We start from the raw sequence: 16631 nt of genomic DNA, 5'->3' as shown, positions 1-16631 counted from the left end.
AGTTACATGACTTTACTTTGTAACTTCAGCTTCATTCTTAATTTGTCAACATATGAACACCCCAATCAATACGCGGTCACGGAAACTCAACTCGATACATTTATATATACAAATATAGCCACTGGGAAATTTCCTTTCACCTCTCAACTTGGTTTATATTTACATCAACTGCCACCGCCTTTCATTACTTAGTCACAAAGGAAAATTAAATGCAAGGGCAATTCCGTCACTTTATCTGCGTAGTTTACAAAGCCTTGTAAGTTGTATATGTATACTACATAGTAGTTACATGCACCTAGCAAGCTTCTTCCTTATATATATCAATCATAGTACTTCTGCATACAAATTCTGAATAAAAGCAAAAATATGAAGAGAGGAAGAGAGCAGATAGAGGTGGATAATTGTTTGACGCTACTAAGCAAAGTTGGAGAAAGCGATAAGATTAGTTCAGTGAAGGGTAAAGAGTTAATGATAGATGATGGTGCTTTTAAGTGCAAGACATGCGAAAGAAGCTTCACTTCTTTTCAAGCACTTGGAGGCCATAGAGCGAGCCACAAGAAGCCCAAGCTCATGGTTTTGGGCCTATCATGCCATGATCACCACTTACGGGGACCCAACACTAAGCCCAGGATGCACCCATGCCCGATTTGTGGGGTTGAGTTTTCAATTGGACAAGCCCTTGGAGGACACATGAGAAAGCATAGGGTTGCCACCGCTAAAGATGATGAGGGTGATGGTAATGATCATCATAATAAGAGGTTAAATCTGTGCTTGGATTTGAACTTGACGCCATTTGAGAATGATCTTATTAAGCTCGGCCTCATGAGGAGGATTCCTCTTCTTTCATTTCATTGACAATTTTATAACCATATTATATTTGCTAGAAGACGATATATTTTTGTCCTTACATTGTCTATTTTTGTGTAATTAATTAACTATGCTTGTCCCACTCACATATACATGATACGGTCATTGTTTTTTTTTTTTTTTTTAAACTTTATTCTTGGTTCATATCATGTTTTCCCTGATGGTTGCAAGTATACATATTTTTCTTGTTGGTAATGTTAAAGACACAAAATATATATATATATATATATATATATATATATATATATATATATATATATATATATATATATATTAAATAAAATAAATTTTAATTATTTTTAATTAATTTTTTTTATTATTAAACATTTCTGTTTTCTTTTATTTACTGCATATAGTGTTAGTGGTTATTCATATACCATGTACATATATCTATTTTGTAATTTTTGTTGATCTGATAATCCATTTTAAGTATCCGAAAGTTGATTTTATGTTTAGTGCATATATATAAAATTTTGATATCCTATTGTTAAGTGCATTAAATAACGTAACATTATATTAATAAAAAAAATTATCTTTTATATTTTATATAATAAGTACATCTATATAAAATATACACACATGTCAAGCTTAATATTGCGAGTTATAAAAACAGTAAGGATACGAGAAATACTAAAGAATTAGTATAATTTATTGTTTTACTAGTATTTAGTCAGTAAAATTTAAAAATATAAACTAAAAATATATTATTAAATTATTAAATTAAAAGAATTAAATTAATAACTAAAAATACTGGTAAAAAATAATAAATTTTATGCCTGCAACTTTTCTCTAAACGCATACATCACGGGCTTGATAATATTTGATTTAATCGATTCTCTTTAACTAAGCCAGCCTGCATAGCAATTAGCGGACATTCAATGTGTAACTTCGTTGTCCACGCGATTACATGAATGAACTTACAAATCAATAAGCCAGCTCAAATTAGTGGGCTATGTTGTAAAATAAATAAAAGATATACTAAATATAAAATAAAAATGTATAAATAGAAGACTCTAGTATTAATATAATTAGCTCAATAATGATATATATATATATATATATATATATATAGAAAAAAGTATTTAGTAAATTAAAAATAAAGAGAGAGAATTGTTTTTGTTTATTGTTATTGTGTCAAAAGTTTAAGTCCATTCTTCTATTTATACAAGTTCAAGGGTTCACTTTTTCAAAGGTTAGAAAATATGCACCGCACATTCTTTAATGTTTGTACTTTCCAATAGTACTTGAATGGAAGAAAGAATAATGCTGAGTAGACATTGAATGGATATGGACATCCATATCGTAACACTCCCCCTTGGATGTCCATTTAGGATTATGCCTCGTTAAAATCTTACTAAAGAAAAATCCAGTGAGAAAAAACCTTAGTGAAGGAAAAATAGTACAATATCCTTTAGTGATGGGGACTGTCTCATTAAAAACCTTGTCAAGAAAAACATAATGGGAAAAAACCTGACCAAGGGAAAAAGAGTACAGTCTCCCCCTCTTGCCGACATCATTTAATGTCTCGAAATCGGTGCATCCCAATCTCATGTACCAATCTTCCAAAGGAGGATTTTGGGAGTGACTTTCTTAATAAATCTGCCAGATTGTCACTTGAGCGGATCTGTTGGACATCAATTGTCCCTTGATTATGAAGATCGTGAGTGAAAAAAAATTTGGGAGAAATATACTTTGTTCTATCACATTTGATGTATCCATCCTTAAGTTGAGCAATGCATGCTGTATTATCTTCAAACAGGACAGTTGGAGCTATCTTATGATCAATCAGTCCACATGATGACAGAATATATTGAATCAGACTCTTCAGCCAAAAACACTCGCGACTGGCTTCATGAATCGCCAGTATTTCAGCATGATTAGAGGAGGTTGCTGCTATCGTCTGTTTCGTGGACCTCCATGATATAGTTGTACCACCATATGTGAACAGGTATCCTGTTTGAGATCTCCCTTTATGTGGATCAGACAAGTATCCGGCATCTGCATAGCCAACTAGTTGTGACTTGGATCCATAGGGATAAAACAATCACATATCAACCGTTCTATGAAGATATCGAAAGATTTGCTTGATTCCACTCCAATATCTTCTGGTTGGAGAGGAACTATACCTCGCTAGTAAATTCACCGCAAATGATATATCAGGTCGTGTATTATTAGCAAGATACATTAGCGCTTCAATGGCACTAAGATATGGTACTTCACGACCAATGATATCTTCATTTTCTTCTTTAGGACGGAATTGATCCTTTTCCACATCCAAAGACCTTACGATCATTGGGGTACTCAAAAGATGTGACTTATCCATATAAAATCTTTTCAAGATCTTTTCTGTGTATGTTGTTTGATGAATAAAGATCCCATTTTTTATATGCTCGATCTGCAGGCCGAGACAAAATTTAGTCCTTCCAAGATCTTTCATCTCAAACTCTTCTTTTTGAGTTTTTATAATTGTTGGAATCTCTTCAGGAGTCCCAATGATATTTAAATCATCAACGTACACAGCAATAATAATAAATCCAGATGTAGTTTTCTTTATGAAAACACATGGACAGATATAATCATTCTTGAATCCATTTTTGGCCAGATACTCAGTAAGACGATTCTACCACATTCGTCCAGATTGCTTCAAACCATATAAAGATCTTTGCAATTTGATTGAGTATAACCCTTGCGAATATTCATTGGATGGTTTAGATATCTTTAGTCCTTCAGGAACTTTCATATAGATATCCCGATCTAATGAGCCGTATAAGTAGGCTGTTACCACATCCATTAAATGCATATGCAGTTTATGATATGCAGATAAACTGACCAAATAACGCAATGTTATCGCATCCACTACAGGGGAATACGTTTCTTCATAATCTATACCGGGCCTTTGTGAAAAACCTTGTGCCACAAGTCGGGCTTTATAGCGCACAACTTCATTTTTCTCATTTCATTTTCTCACAAATACCCATCGGTATTCAACAGGTTTTACATCTTCAGGTGTACGGACTACAGGTCAAAAAACTTCACGTTTTGCAAGTGAGTCTAATGCAGCCTTCATGGCTGCTTCCTATTTTTGCCAATCATTTCTTTGTCGACATTCTTCGACTGATCTTGGCTCAAGATCCTTACTTTCATGCATGATATTTAATGCCACATTATATGCAAATATTTTATTGACAATTGTCTTATTTCGGTCCCATTTCTCTCCTGTAAAGACATAATTTATCGAGATCTCGTCATTTTCACAATTTTCAGGTACCTGAACGTCTTCTGGCGTTAAAATTATATCAGAACTTTGGACAACTGCAGGTGTCTCTACTATGTCTTTTTCAACAGGAATAGTATTAACCTCTTTTCTCTTTCGAGGATTTTTGTCTTTGGAACCGACAGGCCTGCCACGCTTCTGGCGTAAATTTGCTTCAGTGGCTACTTGTCCTACTGGGACATTAATTCGAATAGGGGCATTTTCCACTGGTATATAAGATTTGGTTATCCTCTTTGTATCGGAAAATGTATCAGGAAATTCATTTGTTATTCTTTGCAAATGTATAATCTTTTGAATTTCTAGTTCACATTGCCCTGATCGAGGATCTAAATGCATCAAGGATGATGCATTCCAATTAAGTTCCTTTTCAGGAAGCTTATTCTCTCCCCCTAATGTTGGAAATTTTGATTCATCAAAATGACAATCCGCAAACCGGGCTTTAAATACATATCCAGTTTGTATCTCAAGATACCTCACTATAGAGGGAGAATCATATCCAACATATATTCCCAATTTTCTTTGGGGTCCTATTTTGGTGCGATTAGGTGGTGCAATGGGAACATATATCGCACACCCAAATATTCTTAAATGGGAGACATTTGGCTGCTGGCCAAAAGCTAATTGCATAGGAGAGAACTGATGGTAACTCGTTGGCCTCAAACGAATAAGTGCTGCAGCATGTAAAATAGCATGCCCCCAAACTGAGGTTGAGAGATTTGTTCTCATAAGTAAGGGTCTAGCAATTAATTGGAGGCGTTTAATAAGTGATTCTGCTAACCCATTTTGTGTGTGAACATAAGCTACTGGATGTTCAACACTTATTCCATTAGCCATACAATAAGCATCAAAAGCTTGGGAAGTAAATTCACCAGCATTATCAAGACGAATTGCTTTGATTGGATTTTCTGGAAATTGTGTTTTTAATCGAATAATTTGAGCCAGTAATCTCGCAAACGCCAGGTTGCGAGAAGATAATAAGCACACATGTGACCATCTCGAAGATGCGTCTATCAGGACCATAAAATATCTAAAAGATCCACATGGTGGATGAATAGGTCGACATATATCACCTTGAATTCTTTCTAGGAATTCAGGGGACTCAAATCCAATCTTTACTGGTGATGGCCTTAAAATTAACTTTCCCTGAGAACATGCAGCACAACAAAATTCACTAGATTTAAGAATCTTCTGATTCTTTAGTGAATGTCCATGAGAGTTTTCAATAATTCTCCTCATCATGGTTGTTCCCGGATGACCCAATCTATCATGCCAAGTTATGAATTCATTTGGGCTAGTAAACTTCTGGTTTACAATGGCATGTGATTCAATTGCACTAATTTTGGTATAATACAATCCAGATGAAAGTGAGGGTAACTTTTCTAATATAACCTTTTTATTTAAATCATGAGTTGTGATACATAAATACTCATGATTTTTCTCATTCATTGTCTCAACATGATATCCATTTCGGCGAATATCTTTGAAACTCAACAAGTTCCTCAGGGACTTGGTAGATAATAGTGCATTATTTATTATAAATTTTGTTCTTTCAGGAAACAAAATTATAGCTCTTCCGGAGCCTTCTATCACATTGCCTGAGCCAATGATAGTATTAACATATTCCTCTTTTGGCACAAGATGGGTAAAATATATATCACTTTTGAGAATGGTGTGCGAACTTGCACTATCCGCAAGGCATACATCTTGATTATATATCCTTGCCATTTTCTTCAAAGACAAATAATAATAACATGAGTAGTATGCATAGTTAAATTGAATACTTGATCGGAATTATTTTTCTAAAAAATACTGTACATAAAAATAATGTCATATACTAAAATTTTATTTTAAAACATGACACATTTAATGATTTCAAAATTCATAAAAATTAATATTTCATTATTTATATACATCACATTTGAAACTTAAATACATAGGAAATAAAACTTAACAATAAGTTCTTTACATTATTTATTTACATGAATGCTTAACAATCTCTCACATTAAATTATTCCATCATTGATCAAATAACCAATATTTCCTTCAAGATCCTCAAAGAAATCAGATACATCATAATGAGTGGTGGAATTTTCAGCATCATTTGAAACGAAATTCGACTATTTTCCTTTGTCGTCCTTTTTCAAAGATGCCTGGTAAAGATCGACTAGGTGCCTTGGGGTACAGCAGGTACGTGACCAATGGCCCTTTCCACCACAACGGAAACACTTATCCTCTGTTGATTTATTATGCCCGATATTTCTTTCTTTATCCCACTTCTGATGAGATCCTCTCTTTTGAATATAATTCATTTTCCTTCCATAATTTTTCTTGTTGTTAAAACCTTGTCATTTACCTCTTCTAGGGTAATGATTTGCCGCATTTACTTCAAGAAATGGGGCGGCGCCAGCTGGGCACGCTTCATGATTTTTCAAGAGTAACTCATTGTTGCGTTTAGCAACAAGAAGGCCAGAAATTAATTCAGAATATTTTTAAATCATTTTTCTCGATACTGCTGCTGCAGGGGCACATTCGAGGCATGGAAGGTTGAGAAAGTTTTCTCCAACATATCATGATCAGTTATCTTTTCCCCACATAATTCCATTCGTGAGGTGATTCGAAACATTGCAGAATTATATTCATTTATAGATTTAAAATCCTGCAGACGCAAGTGCGTCCATTCATATCGGGCTTGAGGAAGTATTACCGTTTTTTTATGATTATACCTTTCTTCAAGATCTTTCCAAAGATCTGCACGATCTTTTAATGTGAGATATTCATTTTTCAATCCTTCGTCAAGATGACGACGAAGAAAAATCATGGCTTTGGCTTTATCCTTCTGGGATGCATTATTTTCAGTCTTAATGATATCTCCAAGATCCATTGAATCAAGATGAATTTCAGCATCTAGTATCCATGATAAATAATTGTTTCCAGATATATCAAGAGCATTGAATTCAAGATGAAAGAGTTTCGACATAATGAAAAATTGTTACCTGAATCTTCTTAAAAATTTGATCAGAGTCTCGTGCTGATAACGTGTTGTAAAATAAATAAAAGATATACTAAATATAAAATAAAAATGTATAAATAGAAGACTGTAGTATTAATATAATTAGCTCAATAATAATTTATATATATTATATGTTGTAATGTGTATATATATAAAGATAGAAAGAAGTATTTAGTAAATTAAAAGTAAAGAGAGAGAGAATTGCTTTTGTTTATTATTTCTGTGTCAAAAGCCTAAGCCCATTCCTCTATTTATACAAGTTCAAGGGTTCACTTTTTCAAAGGTTGGAAAATATGCACCGCACATTCTTTAATGTTTGTACTTTTTAATAGTACTTGAATGGAAGAAAGAATCTTTAATGTTTGTATTTTCTAATAGTACTTGAATGGAAGAAAGAATAATGCTGAGTAGACATTGAATGGATATGGACATCCATTTCGTAACAGGCGAGAGTTAATTTCTCCAGTTATAAGTTCCAAGATTTATCACTAAACAGTAAACACTAACCCAATAAAATTCACGAAACGAATAAGATAAGTAATTATTATGTTTTACGATGTAAATGCATAATAGTAACAATTAAACATAAAACTTCAGAAAAGGATACGATATCACGAATTCACGATAATAGTGTATAAGCATAGTGAATAGTTAAATTGACACAATTTAGTTAATATATTTTTGGAGAGATCGTGAACTATCTTGCATGTCGAGTCTCTTCGGGTTGTCGAATGAAATTTTAAAAGTTATACAATCTCTTACGAAGTTATTTTCCTGAAATAGCTTTTGAATTTAAAGAGCACCCCCCCCCCCCCTTAGTTTTAAGTAATATTTTAGAGCAATGCTAGGGGGCCAACAACTTTTGTGATTGGTAGCCATCAATGATGATCTAATGGTGTGAGATTGGTGTAAGATTTCATCCAATGACTCACCTTTCTCTACTGGCTACATGCTGGCCAAAATTCAACAAAACTGCTGGCCCCTAGACTTTGCCCCTAGACTTTTCCAATATTTTATGCATGATTTTCACCATAACAAAAATTTGGCAGAGTAGATATATGTGTCTGAAGAAAAAGTTAAATAAATAAAAAAGAAGACGACAACAAAACATCCACTTCATCTGAACTAGAACAAGAAATTAGTGTAATTTTTTCAAACTAAATTAGGTCAACATAGTCTGAAATCTTAAAGAATATCAGTGCAATTAACCACTCGAGAAAAAAATAAAAATAAAAAATAATGATCAATTATCATATCCCAGCCAAACAACTTAAGGAGCAATTACACAAACACATATCTAACTTTGGATTAATATAACTTCTTAACAAGTTGGAAACTATGAAAGAATGACCATAGGAGGCGCAAGACATGAATCATCATCATACAAATATTTTCACTCTTCTTGTTCTAGGATGATAGTGTTCTCTGTTCAACCACAGCACGCCGACTTTGGTGCCGCCTGCCCTGCCCCTGCTGCCTGATCTTGTTGGTTGATTTTGATTCCAGAAGGCTGTAACAAAAATACATCATTAGATATTCAGCTTTCTTGAGTGAGTTATTCAAACACAAACCTATCCTTGTATTCAAGGAAAGGGAAGTTCAACTGTTCAAATACCTCAGCCTTAGAGTCAGTGTCAGCAAGCCTTTGTTTTATATCTCTTGCAATTGAGAAGAAAACTTCCTCCACGTTTAGATTTGTCTTTGCACTCTGCAATAACAACAACAACAACAACAATAATAATAATAATAGGAAAAAAATTGAAAAAGAAAAATTCAGGAAGTATCAACATTCTCAAGTATGCATCAGTTTTACTTACAGTCTCAAAGAATTTGATTCCATACTCATCAGCTAGTGCTTGGCCCTTTGCAGTAGGCACAGCCTAAAAAAAGAAAGGCAAAAGTATGATCATAATTACGAAATTCTCAAATCTGATGTACATATGTATAAAAGAGAGATATAGAGGATCTTATATGTTACTTATTCCATTATTCACATCAAAGGAACTCATCCCTGGACACACCTTGCCCAAAAAACCCTAAAACAAACTGTTTCATTCACAAGAATCTCCTCAACATGGCTTCTCAATGGATATTGAGTTAAAGAATAAAAAACACTAGCTTCAACTGAAAGTGGTTAAGAAAGCACTTTGCAATGCGCATGGTGCAGGTGCAATGTGCAACCAAGAGTAGAACTTGCATAATTATAAAAGTTGCATTTGATGACAATAACAGCAAATTTCATAATCTTGTTTAGAATTAAATCTGCACCAAATTTGTTAGGTCCTATATACATTCTTTCTTTTTTTTTTTACCCCCATAAAAGAGAAAAGTCCAAGGTGTTTGCATACCCTTTTGCTTTCATCCATATCAGCTTTGTTCCCCACCAGTATTTTGTTAACATTGTCTGAAGCATGTTGCTCAATATTCCGAATCCAATTCCTGATATCTGAAATTAGCATCAAGTGGGTGAATACCAGATGATAAGGCTTTCAAGAGAAAAGCACATATATCAAAGCTGAGTCAACAGATGGGAACTTTACTGTTAAATGATGATTCATCTGTAACATCATAGACTAGCAATATGCCCATAGCACCACGATAGTAAGCTGATACAGGGAAGGTAAAAAAGGGTAAAGATGAATGGCAAAAAAGAAAAAAGGAAACAATTTCACTGTCAATGGAATTTACAAAGCCATGAAGAAAGAAAGATTTTATTCTTAGACTAACATCAGTGAGAAAGTACAATGCAACTGATAAACACTAAATATATATCAGTACATATTTCCTCTTCCCTACATATACGTTAATCTCTATTTTTCTCAGACCATATGTCCTCTACCTTTCAATCCTAAATCAAGAAGTTCCCTGAAAGGAAGAACCTCATTCTACCATTTGTGTCTCCCATACAAGTAACAAAAGGCAATAATAGTGTCTACATAACGATTATAAACTTTACCAGTTGTAATTGTTCGGAACCGTTCCTGACCAGCAGTATCCCAAATTTGGAGCTTGATCCGCTTGCCATCCAGCTCAATGGTTCTTATCTTAAAATCAATGCTGCATCACGAGGATGGGCCATGTGATTTTGGTAAAACTCATGGAAGTTGGAAAATAAAATTCTGTAGTTCAATTCCTAAATAATGAGAACTAACCCTATGGTTGTGATGAAACTAGTTGTGAAAGAACCATCTGAGAAACGCAGAAGAATGCAACTCTTTCCAACACCTACAAATAAGAATAGATGAAAAGTTTGTGGCAAAATAAGGAATTCACATGTCAAAGTGCGCATTTACCCTCCTGCAGTTTCACAATAATTCTTCTGTTTTAAGTCTACTGCAATACTCTATTCTTCCTATAGAGAACGTTAACAACTTAATAACATAGGGTTATCATTAAAGGAACTACGACATCTATCTTGGGTTATATCAAAAGCACAGAAAAAGGCCATTTATTCAGAGATTATGCAAGAAAACGCGTCTACCAAAAGCATCCATATCACTTGAGACCTAATTTGACAAGTGGTGTGTTTAAATTTAAAACCCCAATGTTTGAGAAGCTTAATTTATAAGAGTAAATACTTGAATTGGACATAAAAAACCAGTCCTCTAAAAAAACCCTTACATGAATTTGGTCCTTGGTCCTCCCTATTAACTAATCACTTTTAACAGCAAAAATTAACATTGAGAGATGAATTTGATATCAAAAACCTTTGGAGAACTAACTTGATATTGCAGATATTCTTTATTTAAGACTGCTTTTACTCTAATACTAATATAGCAAGAAGAAATCGCACAACATTATCAGGATAAGTCAGAAGGAATCTGCATCATACTAACATAACCAATGATTCAAAAGCTCGAACACTAGATCATGGAAAGATTAAACCAAGTTGAAAACTGAAAAGTACATACATTTTTACCACAAAATCCAAAAACAAAGCCTAGTCTAATAATTACAGAAAGAAATTAGCGACATTTTAGTTAAAACGGGATCATAACGTTATGTTGTGTAATTGTCTAGGAAAAATTAAAACGAACATTTCGAAGGCATTTCCGAGAAAAAACGAGAGATGAAAACGGCGGAAGAGGATGCACATACCACTGTCGCCGATCAAGAGAAGCTTTATGAGGTAATCGTAATCGGCACGAGCCCTTGCCGGTGGAGCAGCCATCAACTCTTTCAATCAATCCACCAAATTATGTCTGGAATCCCTTTCTGCATATGAATTAGTTTTCACGTAAATTCCTCAACTCAAAGAATAATAAAACGAAATGCAAGAGAGAGGAAGATACCAGATCCGAAGTGAGAAGAAGAAGAAATCAGGATAGAAAAGGGGATCTCCAAAGTTCAAAACTCTGAAGGACCGCAGCGCCCAGATTTAGAGATAAAAATTAAAAAGGGACACTGCTTAGTTATTTTGATGTTTTTAAAAAATGAAAATGAAAATATTTTACACGATAATAAAATAAAATAAAATCTAAGAAAAAATTGTGATTGACCAGAAGCGAAGTAACAACCTGGAGTTTATTATTTACAACCTTCAAGTTGGAAGCTACCCCGACTATGGTGGTTGGCTAAAGTGCGCACTTGTTGTATATATGCCTTATTAGGTGCGCATGCTAGCATACCATACCAAAAATCAATTATTATTATTATTATTATTTGGTAACAGCAAGCACATTCAATACAGCAAAGCCAAAAAGAAATAATAAAGCAGCGAATGTTACCAAATTGAAATAATTCCATTAAACATCAAAGGCTGTCTATATACTCCGTTTAGCTCGGAAATAGTCAAATTATTAAAAAAGGATAAAAAAGAAAAAGAATTCAACCCTAAAGTTGTTGGGTACATGTGGCGTTTGATGACTGGGAGTTTTTTTCTGTGCCTTGACATTGCCAGCTAGCTTTGCATATTTCTTAGTCATAGAGGCTAGAACCGTTAATTAACTGTCAATGCCTTTCATTATTTTAGTAATTCATTATTGTTGAATTTTTTATTTACTAATATTTCCTAAATAATTGTTATGGAGAACCATATTAAATCACATGATGATAAATTGATAATAAATTCAACGATTATTTGAGTTGAAGATAGTGTGGCAGTTGTAGCCACCATTTACAGTTTAGATTAATTCTGTGATTAAACATTGATTAAAAGGAATATGTTTATTGATTTATGAGATTGAGTTTTTTTTTTTTTTTTCTGATTTTTATTCATTCACAACAACCTTGAATCTAAACCACATAACTGAGAGAAATGGATACAAAAATGAGTAGATGAGTGAGGTCAAACGTAGGAAACATTCTTTGCCCAGACAAGGACCTAGTCTAGTTTAAGACCAATTACTTTTCTTTCACTTGAAGCATACGAAGAATTGGACAAAAATAAATAACTACCTCTTCTTTTTAGAACACAGAAATTATACTTGCTATTATTTTTTTGGATTTATTTGTCTTGTACACATATTAAGATTATAAATTAAAAAGTTTTTTATTAGAAATATAAAAAATTTAAATATGTACTTGTTTTATATTTATTAAAAAAATTAAAATTTTTCACTAACATTAAATTTATTATGTGTCATCCTAAGAGCACATACTAGTTAATAAAAATGGATCCTTTCCAATTTTTTTAACAATTGACAAGATATAGTGTGATTTTTTACTTTTGGTTCTTTAAGTGAGACCAAAAAATAAATAAGAGAGAAAAAATAATAAATGATTAGATTAAACACTAGATACCTTCCAGTGTTTTTTACTAGTTAATCGTAATACTAACACTTACGCATTTATGACTTTCTCATATAGAATCTATTCTTAACTTGTCGAGCCAAAAATACGGTGGAAACCCGAAAATAGTATTCATTTTTGTGGCAAACTTGGAAGCACTGGAAACTGAAAAGTAGAGATGGCTCAAAGAATAGGGACGAAGTTGTTCGTGAGCAGTTTGGTTTCTTCTCTCTTTCACCCAATTTCCTATGGTAATCTTAATAAACAAAGCTTTGAACATATTTGATTTCGCAGGATTATCGTTTTACACTACCAAAGACCAGTTGAAGAACTTGTTTTCTCCTTTCGGACAAGTTACCGAAGGTGTGTGTCCTCTACTCTCTTGCTCGCCATTTTTCTCTACCAGTCTCATCTAATGTGATGTTGCAGTGAATCTGGTGATGGATTCCAGAACTGGAAGGACCAAAGGATTTGGTTTTGTTTCCTACCAATCTGAAAACGAAGCACTCAAGGCTATCAAAGCCATGAATGGCCGGGTAATTCATTCCCTCTTCAAATCTTAACCAATTCATCTTGTGTATATCACTTTGCACCCACACTGTTTGATTAAATGCCGCACTGAATGTACATTAGACATCAATACAACATTTAGGTTTAACTCCAAAGTAGTTCTATTTTTACTTTAACTTTGTTATACTTTTTTGCTATATACATGATTTTAATTAATTGCCCTAATTCGTGTCAAATTTCTTCATGGTGCAGATAATTGCAGGAAGGATTATTTTCGTTGAACCAGCTAAAGACACTAGATGATCGTGGGATGTTAGAGGCTTGTATAAATTTTCCATTATATATTAGTTTGATAATCCTTTTGCATCAGATAGCTTTCAGGTGTTGAGTCAAACTTTTTTCTCGAGAATATGTGAATTTTCTAATTCAAATACCATAATACGCAAAATGGAGCTAATTATTCAAAATGTGCTTTGGCGGAAACATAAAACCACGAAGCATTTTCAACCCTTTAAGCTAAAAGACAGCAAGCCGCGAAAATATTAACATTATGCGCTGGAAAAGAAAAAGAAATATGGCAAACTAATAAACTTGGATGTTCTCTATTGATTGGCTAAAAATGCTAAAACATAAGACACAAACATAACAATTACATAAATGTTGTTCCAAAATCCAAACCCATCACGATCTTTCACGTTACAAGTTATATATTAAGGATCTAACACGCACATATTGACACTAAACACCCAAATCAAGCTTTCTTCGGAGACTTAGTGGCCTTGGAGGGTGACTTTGTTTCCTTGGGAGCTTTCTCAGCGGTCTTCTTAGGCAACAAAACAGGGTTAATGTTGGGAAGAACACCACCATGTGCAATGGTAACACCAGCAAGCAATTTCCCCAATTCTTCATCGTTCCTCACAGCCAAAAGAACATGCCTTGGAATAATCCTATTCTTCTTGTTGTCCCTCGCAGCATTTCCAGCCAATTCCAACACCTAAAAAATAAGAAACAAGCACATTTCAATATTAAAAATTAAAACTTTAAAATAACGAAAGAGAAATAAAAGTTAGGGTTTTATTTTACCTCAGCTGCTAGATACTCCAATACGGCAGCAAGGTAGACAGGGGCACCGGTTCCAACACGTTGAGAGTACCTTCCTTTCTTCAAGTAACGTCCGATTCTTCCAACGGGAAATTGGAGACCGGCTTTGACGGAGCGTGAAACTGGCTTCTTCTTTGGGCCGCCTCCCTTCCTGCCACCGGCACCCTTCTTCACTTTCGATGCAGCGTCCATTGCAGATTCTTTGCGGAGAAAAAGAGAGAGATTGTGAGAGAATGAGAACGAGACTTGTGTGTTTGAGTGTTTTGAGCGGTGAAGGAATGGTGATAGGCGGGTTTTATTGAGCCTCGTTGACACTGACGAATTTGAGGATGTGGCAATCGGTGGAAAGTGACCGTTCGATTGGATATTATCTACGGTTCAAGATTATTTCTATGTCGATCCGTGCGCTTTCAAATCAACCAATGGGACCTCGACACTGTGCGAATCCCCCTCGAAATTTTTCCTTTTGGATTTGGGCTCTTTCTCTCCTTTTTCAAATTCAGACTTGACCGCGTCACAAAATTTCAATAGTGGGAAACCTAAAAAATTGTAGATTTTAAATTTTAAACTAAAATTAGTAACACATTTTCATCAATTCATGCATTAGGCAGGAGAGATATTCACGGTTTGAATTGATTTAGATTTGGGGTTGAATGAAAATCGAACCAATTAAATTTTAACTAGTATAAATTAGTTCTGATTTGAGATTATTTATGAGTGAACTTAAGCCAATTAAATTTGAGTTAGATTGTTTGAATAATTGGGTATCTGGTTAAAAATAAAATTTATAAAATATTTGAAAGAAATTAAAAAATTCTCTAAATACTATAAATATGTAATAATAATAATAATAATAATAAAAGACACTACATCATTAATTTAAATTTAAATAATTATCGTAATTTGAAAGATTTTTTGGTTAAGTGATAAAGATGTATATATTATTATATTTAATTTATTTTTTAAAATTAATATTAAACTAATTGAGTTGATTCGAGTTCTACGATCCCATAATCAATATCAGAGAAAATAAAAGAAAATTGTAAAAATTGACAAGAGTATAACTAGTATTTATAGAGAAAAACTAATTTGGGTTGGTCTACTAGTTCGCTCGCTAGTCCGCTTAATCAACTGTCAGGGTTCGAATCCGCCTTGTGCATGTAACAACTTATTGGTCAACAACAAACTCTTAAATGAAACTAAAAAACGCAACAAATTAATTTTTGACCTGTCGCATTCAAGAATAGCATAGAAAAAATAAGTATTTATAAAAAATAATAAAATTTACTATTATTTAAAATATCTGCTACTACTTTTAATTTATTTAAATATTTGTTTAAAGTATAATAACACTTATAAATTTTAGGGGTGAGCACGGGTAGCGGGTACCCGATTATCTGTCCGAACCCGAACCGAACCAATTAAATTGGTTCTGAAACCAACGGGTAATCGGGTCCAACCCGAACCAAACCAATGGCCTTTGTTAGTAATTGGTTCGGGTATCGATTTTGGGGATGCGGAACCCGAACTAACCCGTGAACCCGATCATATATTAATTAAATAAAAAAAATACAAATATATATATATATATATATATATATATATATATATATATATATATATATGGTTTTTAGTGGCTTTTAGTGAGATTATTCACTATTAATATGTTTGGAATTTAATGAGTTTAGTTTTTAATGTATTTGGTGTTTAACATGTTTAGATTATTTATATTGATGTTACATATTTATTATACTTGTTGAATTTTTAAGATAAAATTTGGTTTTTTTATGAATTTCAAAGTTATCGGGTACCCAATTATCCGAACCGAACCAATACATTCTTAATCGGTTTGGTTTGGTTCGGGTACATACACAAAAAATACAAATCCGAATCAATTATATTTTGATCGGTTCGATTTTAATTTCACCTTGAACCCGAACCAAATCGACTCGTACTCACCCCTAATAAATTTGTATGTTATTTCTAGTCCCTCTTTAGAATGACTCTCTTACCTCTTGAAATGAGCAAGGACCCCAAATATTGTTACTCCAATGCATAAAATAAGTCTCAATTTCAATTGTTCACAACAATAACTCAATTTTTCTACCATTGTGGGTGCTCTTATTCGATAGGATTTTC

At 33.4% G+C, this 16631-nt stretch overlaps 4 protein-coding genes across 5 annotated transcripts; 2 read left to right on the top strand and 2 right to left on the bottom strand.

Annotated features, from left to right (window-relative positions):
- The first annotated feature begins 245 nt into the window (after positions 1-245).
- On the top strand, positions 246-979 carry LOC112771594 (uncharacterized). Its single transcript, XM_025816376.3, has one exon. The coding sequence runs from the start codon at positions 367-369 to the stop codon at positions 853-855; it is 489 nt and encodes a 162-aa protein (XP_025672161.1). The 5' UTR covers positions 246-366; the 3' UTR covers positions 856-979.
- A 7287-nt stretch (positions 980-8266) lies between these two features.
- LOC112771593 (ras-related protein RABE1c) lies at positions 8267-11898 on the bottom strand. Of its 2 annotated transcripts, XM_025816374.3 has the most exons (10): positions 11669-11889; positions 11444-11506; positions 11250-11366; positions 10304-10376; positions 10108-10208; positions 9692-9757; positions 9500-9597; positions 8969-9031; positions 8767-8859; positions 8267-8661 (listed from the first exon to the last, which is right to left on the bottom strand). In XM_025816374.3, exons 3-10 carry the CDS (start codon positions 11320-11322, stop codon positions 8581-8583), a joined length of 648 nt encoding a protein of 215 aa, XP_025672159.1. In that variant the 5' UTR covers positions 11323-11366; positions 11444-11506; positions 11669-11889; the 3' UTR covers positions 8267-8580. The 2 variants fall into 2 exon arrangements, with proteins under 2 accessions (XP_025672159.1, XP_025672160.1); XM_025816375.3 differs by lacking the exon at positions 11444-11506 and having other exon boundaries at positions 11669-11898.
- A 1043-nt stretch (positions 11899-12941) lies between these two features.
- On the top strand, positions 12942-13858 carry LOC112771236 (organelle RRM domain-containing protein 6, chloroplastic). The gene is made up of 4 exons (XM_025815915.3): positions 12942-13096; positions 13176-13244; positions 13311-13417; positions 13644-13858. The coding sequence occupies exons 1-4, from the start codon at positions 13060-13062 to the stop codon at positions 13692-13694; spliced, it is 264 nt and encodes an 87-aa protein (XP_025671700.1). The 5' UTR covers positions 12942-13059; the 3' UTR covers positions 13695-13858.
- Positions 13859-13966: 108 nt separating this feature from the next.
- Positions 13967-14935, bottom strand: LOC112771235 (histone H2A). The gene is made up of 2 exons (XM_025815914.2): positions 14475-14935; positions 13967-14385 (listed from the first exon to the last, which is right to left on the bottom strand). The coding sequence occupies exons 1-2, from the start codon at positions 14682-14684 to the stop codon at positions 14143-14145; spliced, it is 453 nt and encodes a 150-aa protein (XP_025671699.1). The 5' UTR covers positions 14685-14935; the 3' UTR covers positions 13967-14142.
- Positions 14936-16631: the final 1696 nt, after the last annotated feature.

The sequence above is a fragment of the Arachis hypogaea genome, chromosome 18 (assembly GCF_003086295.3).
Source record: "Arachis hypogaea cultivar Tifrunner chromosome 18, arahy.Tifrunner.gnm2.J5K5, whole genome shotgun sequence".
NCBI lineage: Eukaryota > Viridiplantae > Streptophyta > Magnoliopsida > Fabales > Fabaceae > Arachis > Arachis hypogaea.
Note: the sequence above shows the minus strand (reverse complement) of the source record. Positions and strands in the feature narration are given on the sequence as shown.